At 55.1% G+C, this 6,725-nt stretch overlaps 1 protein-coding gene across 3 annotated transcripts in view; it reads left to right on the plus strand.

The window, feature by feature from the left end:
* The window catches only part of ACOX3 (acyl-CoA oxidase 3, pristanoyl), a 56,270-nt gene extending 50,054 nt beyond the window's left edge, over window positions 1-6,216 (plus strand). For all 3 annotated transcript variants that reach the window (XM_037742183.1, XM_037742184.1, XM_017539034.2), the window contains 2 exons: window positions 2,402-2,488; window positions 5,983-6,216. In XM_037742183.1, the coding sequence (XP_037598111.1) occupies window positions 2,402-2,488; window positions 5,983-6,102 (207 nt within the window). In that variant the 3' untranslated portion in view covers window positions 6,103-6,216. The remainder of the gene's footprint in view (window positions 1-2,401; window positions 2,489-5,982) is intronic.
* Window positions 6,217-6,725: the final 509 nt, after the last annotated feature.

The following is a 6,725-nucleotide window of genomic DNA, read 5'->3' on the forward strand; positions in this document are numbered from 1 at the left end:
ACCCAGAGCGGACACCCTTCGCCTTAGATCACCCAGAGCGGACACCCTTCGCCTTAGATCACCCAGAGCAGACACGCACCGCCTATACTCACTGCGTTTGCAACCCAAACATTCACATGTGTTCAGTGTTCAGTTAAAACTGGAGGATTGTATGAAAATATACTCACATCAGAAATTTTAGCAAAAGAAACCTGTTGGGGCGTCTCCAGATCTGCACACACCCGGTCCCCTCTCACACACCCTTTGCAGCTACTTTGAGAATTATCTGAGCATTCAGGGGACTCAGCCTCCCATTTAAATTTGTTTCATGGCAGTGTCCTTGATTATTATTTTCTTTTACCCATGTCACCCAGGACATCAGAGGGCCCCAACCCCATTCTCTGATCCAGTAGCTCTCTTCCGCCCTTCAGGGACAGAAGCTCCGTTCCTGTGCTGTTGAGCACGGTGGCCGCTGGTGGGGGAAGGCAGCTGTGTAAGTGAGGGTCTGAGATTTCCTTTCATTATGCTGAATTTGAGGAGCCGCTGGTGCTGCCGTGGTGGGCAGGGCCACTGTGTTCGTGGGGACGTCACTCCACCTTTGCCAGCAGGAACTGGACCAAGTACAGCTGTATTTTAGCACGGTGCCTCTGGTGACTGGAGATGTACCCTTTCATCTCCCCGTCACTGCTTTCACGCTTGATCTGCGAATAGGGGAACATCCCTGTGACTGGCTGAGTCTCTTGGGATTCACTGTACAACCCCCTTCCCTGAGCCTGCGGTTCTGGACAAGGGCGCGTCTAATTGCAGTGCACGTGTGTGGCTACATTTACTCAACACAGAACCAGCCACCGGGAGGGGTTTTCCTTAGCTCCTCCACGAGCCAGATTTTACCTCCTTGGGGCGGTGTTGACTCTATGGAGGCCTTCAGAGTCTACAGGTGCAACCAGGGAAACACAGGGGCATCCTCATAGAGAAGAGGGCATAGTGGGGAGTTGCTGTTGATAAAAAGCGCCTAGGTGTGGTGGCTCACGCTTGTAATCTCAGCACTTTGGGAGGCTGGAGCAGGAGGATCACTTGAGGCCAGGAGTTCGAGACCAGGCTTGGCAACATAGTGAGCCCATAGTGAGACCTCATCTCTATAAAAAATAATTTAAAAATTTGCCAGGCCTGGTGACACACACCTGTAGTCCCAGCTACTCAAGAGGCTGCAGTGGGGTGGCTTGAGCCCAGGTATTTGAGGCTGTAGTGAGCCATGATCGCGCCATCACACTCCAGGCTGGGTGACAGAGCAAGACCCTGTCTCAAAAAAATTAAAAAGTCACAGCTGATTCCCCAGTGAGGCTGAGGCCAAGGCCAGCTGACCACTGTGTGCCACTCTGTGTGTGCCCATCCACACTGCTCTCTTGGGGAGGCCAAGTTCAGGTGGAGAGGGCACCAGCCATCAGCTAGACCAGGGCCAGCAAACTCAGCCCAATCCTGCCGTTCAGCTGAGTGTCATCTGTGGGTGTGTTTCTGCCTCCACAGCAGAGTAGGCAGTCGTCAGGGACCATGGCCCGCAAAGCCCATCACTTCTCCTACCTGGCCTGTACAGAACACGTTTGTCAGCCTGAGCACCGTGTGTTCTGCCGAGAGCTTCTCTCTGGGAGCAGTGGCATTTATCTGTGGCCTCCGTGCTGAGGCATGTGGCCCAGGACCAGGTGACCATGCCCTGCAGAGCGCCGCGCTGAGCGAGGAGGTGCACTCAGCCCCTCTCTGGTGGCTTTTGTTATTCTGTGATGACCGATTGCCTTTGATCCGTATCATTAAAGGTGTCTCCCATTCCAGGGTTCTATGCAGTGTAGACATGGCATTTCATAATAGTTTAAGGAAATTTTTTTTTTTTGCATTAAAAAAAAATTCTTGAGAGTCCACTCATATAAATTTTGTGTGTCATACTGAAGAATAATTTGTACAGTGGAATGGGAGAGTACTAAAACCACTGCCAGCTGAGGAGGCTTCCTATGATTCTGCCTTTTCCAAGTGCTCATAAATGCCTTCTCTATTACATGTTTTCTGGACATATTTTCCTTTACTGGAGCAGCAGTTGCCCAGATGAGCCAGGGCTTAGGAACGAGCCTCCAAAGACAGTTGCTAATTCACAAGCTGCAGGGTCATCATTTTAGGGCCTTTTCTACCTTAAAGGTTGGAAAGAGACCAAGCACTGGAAGCCCCGAGCGAAAAGCAGCTTGGTGAGAACAGCCAGCTGCACGCCCGGGGCCCGAGCGCAGGCCACTGAGGAGATTGTGCATTGGCAGCTGAGCTGCGTGTGCCGCTTGGGTTACCGTTGCCAGTGGGCCCTAGCGACCACGGACAGGGCTGTTACTCTTTGGTCACCATGGAAATCCCCGGGAGGTGCCAAGGGTCTGGGCTTTGTTTCCAACAGCTGAAAGACGACGCAGTTGCCCTGGTGGACGTGATCGCGCCTCCCGACTTTGTTCTGGGCTCACCGATTGGCAGAGCCGACGGCGAGGTAAAGGGAGGACGGGGTCTCTCAGGGGTGCCCCAAGGGCCGATAGGCATTTCTGCGGAGCTGAGGTGCTCCTGTGGGTCCGGGGCCTGGTGTCTCCTGGGAAGTGGTCACACGTGGGGAGCTTCTGTGGGGAGGTTCTGGGAGAAATCGGGGGCAGTCTCTCTCTGGTGCTTCACCATGCTGGCTGCGTGGTTGCAGGGGACTTGCCCGTCCCCTGCCGGCCCCTTCCTCCCAAGATGGGGTGGTGGCACTGCCCACCTGCACAGGCAGAGGTTGGAGGTCCACACACTGCAGCCTCTGCTCTCCTCCCACTCCCCGGTGGCCTCCCCGGGCCCAGGTCTTACCCCCATCTGACCCCGCAGGGTCTCTCCCCACCCCTGACCTAGAATCCCCAGGACACTCTGTCCCCTCTGACCATCCATGGCTGTCACGGGGGCAGCCTCCCCTGCCCCACCTTCCCCCAGTTGCCTCCCTGTGGCTCCCCAGCTCTCCCCCAGTCCCCATGTTCCAGGATGATTCCTTCAAAGCAGATGGGGTCAGGCCGCTCCTGAGGGAGCCTCCACCAGCCTCCTCGACTACCTGCCATGCCTCAGCCCCATGCAGCCACCGCCTCCTTCCAGGCCCTTCACCCCACGCTCCCCTCCTGCTCACCAGGTCTAGCTTCACTGCCCTCCCCGTCTGGCATGCCAGGCTCCTGCCCACCCCGGGGCCTTGTGCCCGCTGCCCTGGCTGCCTGGAATGCCTTCCATTCTTTCAGCATAAGCTGACTGTCAGCGCCTTGGAGAGGCCTTCTCTGGCCTCCGGCTGAGGCACTGCCCCCAGGCATGTACCTCACGGGGTCCTGCCTCTCCACTGAGCCTGTGTCTCCCTCCCACCCAACGAAGCCCTCGAGGGGTGACCGTCACAGGTCCACTGGGCGCCTTCCAGCACCCCGCTGCCTACAGGGCTGTGTCTATCTTCTGCTAGAGGGACTTGGCGTGTGACTATTCATGTGCCATGCCTGAAGTCCTTTGGCTGTGAGCCACAGAGCAGGGTTTATCCCCACCGCTGTCCCCTGCCCCAGCACCGAGTTCTTTCTGCTGAGGCCCCTGCGGGCACCTGGGTCTCTGTTCAAATGGAGATTGAGCCTTAGTGGGCAGGAGCCTCCCCACCTCAGTCCTCAGGGAATGCTGACGTCTGTACATGAGTCCTTACTGGCTTAGCCAGGGAGGGCCCAGCACCTGGCCTCAGCATGGCCTGGCTACACCTGGGTTGGGCTAGGTGTGCCAAGAAGCAGGTGGTGCTAGGGGCTGGGTGGGCAGGGCAGGAGGTGAGAGTTCCGTGGTAGGAGAGGCAGGGATGCTCATGTCTGCGGAGGGCCTGCTGTTCTGCTTCAGGTGGTTGGCCCCTGGCCATTCCCCAAACCTACACAGCCAGATGATCACTGCTGCTGAGAGCTGAGGTCAGAGAAGCCCAGTGGGTGTCCAGCCAGTGAATGGCAGAGCCAGGATTCGGAGAGAGAGCTGCGCCCTGCTGTAGGGAGAGAAGACTGCGGGCGAACCTTGGGCCTTGGGGGAGCACATAGGAGGGGGACCTGCCCCAGTTGCCTCCCTGGGAGATGCAGTCTCACCAGGAGCTGGGGGGCTCACCAGGCAGACAGGCAGGCATTCGAAGAGACGGTGGAGCCAGACCTGCCATGGAGGGAGGACCCCTGGGCACATGGGACTGTCTGCCCCCTACAGAAGAAGCCGGAGTGGCCTCAAGTATCCACTTGCTGCGCCTTGCTGTGCAGAGGCAGACCCGGCTCTGAGGCAGGGAAAGGATGGAGGAAAGGAGAGCCCATGCCATGATGGAGGGGTGCCTCTGCCTCTGGGTTCTATAGTTAAAACCAGAGCCGACCGGAGGTGTCCCTGGCAGGATGCTTTATAAAACGCACGTTCCTCACCCAGCGTGGTGGCTCACGCCTGTAACCCTAGCACTTTGCAAGGCTGAGGCAGGCGGATCCCTTGAGCCCAGGAGTTTGAGACCAGCCTGGGCAACATAGTGAAATGCTGTCTCTATAAAAATTACAGAAACTGAGGTAAGAGGATCACTTGAGCCTGGGGACGTTGAGGCTGTGGTGAGCAGTGGTCGCACCACTGTACTCCAGCCTGGGCAACAGAGTGAGACCTCATCTCAAAAAAAAGTACATTCCCCCCAGTTGCAAGGAGCTGGTGTATTAACCAGGAGCTACCAGGTAAGAAATTCACTATAAATGAACAAACAGAGCTGTAGGTGGGTTGACCAAGCCCGGTGCTCAACTATGAAACGGAGCCTGGAACCCAGGCCCTGTGGGGCAGCAGCCTGGGTCTGTGCCTGTGTCTCTGGAGCCCAAGGTAGCAGAGTGGGGAGCAGGGTTGCTAAGTGCATTTAGCAGGTGCTGGCAGAGGGGTTTCTCCTAAGTAAAATGGGTCAGTGTAAGCTGGATGCAAAACAGACCGCCTCCCCAGGCTCTGGAGACGGGCCGCGCTGGCCAGGCTGCCCCTTCCCACGCTGTGCAGGTGAAGTGTCTGCTCAGCCGCCCTTCATCCTTCGTCCTTACGTTCTTCCTCCAAGATGGGAACTTCTCTTTCCAGCTTCTCAGGCCGCTTGGGCTGAGAGCAGTGAAATCTGCACATCCCGTAGGGGAGTGCTGGCCTGGGGACAGGACAAGATGGGCAGGGCATGGTGGCCCAGATCCAGGAATCGGCCAGTAAGGCCCACCTGGTGAGGGCATGCTGCTGGTGGCCACGTGCCACCTGTGTGGCCTGGAGCTGCCTGGGGTGTGAGAGCAGATGTCTGAGTAGCTCCTGCTGCAGCCTTGCAGAATCCTGTGGTGGCTGCACTTACTAAGAACCACGGTGTTCGCTCCCCACAATCTTTTCCTTTTTTTTTTTTTTTTTTTTTTGAGATAGAATCTCACTCTGTCACTCGGGCTGGGGTGCAGCAGCGCCATCTCAGCCCACTGCAGCCTCAACCTCCCGGGCTCAAGCGATCCTCCCACCTCAGCGTCCCAAGTAGCTGGCACTACAGGTGAACTCCTCCATGCCCAGTTAATTTTTTGCATTTTTTTTTAAAGATGGGGTTTCGCCGTGTCGCCCAAGCTGGTCTTGGGCTCCTGAGCTCCAGCAATCCTCCTGCCACAGCCTCAAAAAGTGCCGGGATTACAGGCCAGATCCAGCACTTTGGGAGCCGCCCCACCCAGCCAGTAATTTCCCAAGAAGGGGGCAACGGGGTGATTTTCACTATAAATGTGTTTTGTGGTACTTTATAATTGAATTTTCCTAATTGTTTTCTACTTAAAAAAAAAAAAAAAAGAAAATGTTTATATAAATTAAATTTAAGTCATTTTAAAATTTCCCTTAAAAGTGACAGAGAATTTCTTGTGTTTTTAACAAAAACTCCTATGAGAAGAGTTACATTTGCACGCTCAGCCGTCTGGGGATCTTTCTCTTCTTACTTCTTCCCTTCACTTGCTGTGTATGTGTTGTTTGCAGCTCTACAAAAACCTCTGGGGCGCTGTCCTGCAGGACAGCAAGGTGCTGGAGCGGGCGTCCTGGTGGCCGGAGTTTTCTGTGAACAAACCTGTCACAGGAAGTCTGAAATCGAAGCTGTAATGGCACCAGCACGCATTCAGCTAAGTCTAATGAAAGTGTGGAACTACTGAGGATGTGGACCTCAAATTCTGATTCCAGAAGACGCCAGAGATTGCGGCCACCTTCTGAGCCCGCGCCTCCCGAGGTCGCACCTCCTGAGCCCGCGCCTCTGCCCCTAAACCGTTGATTGGCCCCACCGCCGAGGCGGATGGGAGGGAGGTGCCCGGCCGGCCGAGCTAATCTGGGATCGTGGTGATTTGCAGCGTGGAAAAGAAATGTGGATGATTATGTCTGCCTGATGCACTGTGGGTTTTTTGATAGTTAGAAGTTTGCACATTCAGTGCTCAGGGTTCAGCTCCTGACTGTCAGGTAGACTGCCCGTAATCAGGGATTTTCTGCTCAGACCACCTGTGGTTCGTCCTGGTTTTTACGGAGCCCCACTTCATTAAGGGGTCCACGGTGCCAGTCTGGTTCTTTGTCGGCTCTCCCTTGGCTTTGTCACATAATCAGATTATGTCATAACCTTATTAATTTGCACATAGACCATCTGAATGTCATGGAGGAACATCTGTTTGATTACTTTCTTTTGTGGAACTGGAAATTTTCATCAAGGAAATTTTTTTTTTTAATGCTAATGATTTGAA

Source organism: Cebus imitator, unplaced genomic scaffold, assembly GCF_001604975.1.
Source record: "Cebus imitator isolate Cc_AM_T3 unplaced genomic scaffold, Cebus_imitator-1.0 Scaffold117, whole genome shotgun sequence".
Classification (NCBI taxonomy): Eukaryota; Metazoa; Chordata; class Mammalia; order Primates; family Cebidae; genus Cebus; species Cebus imitator.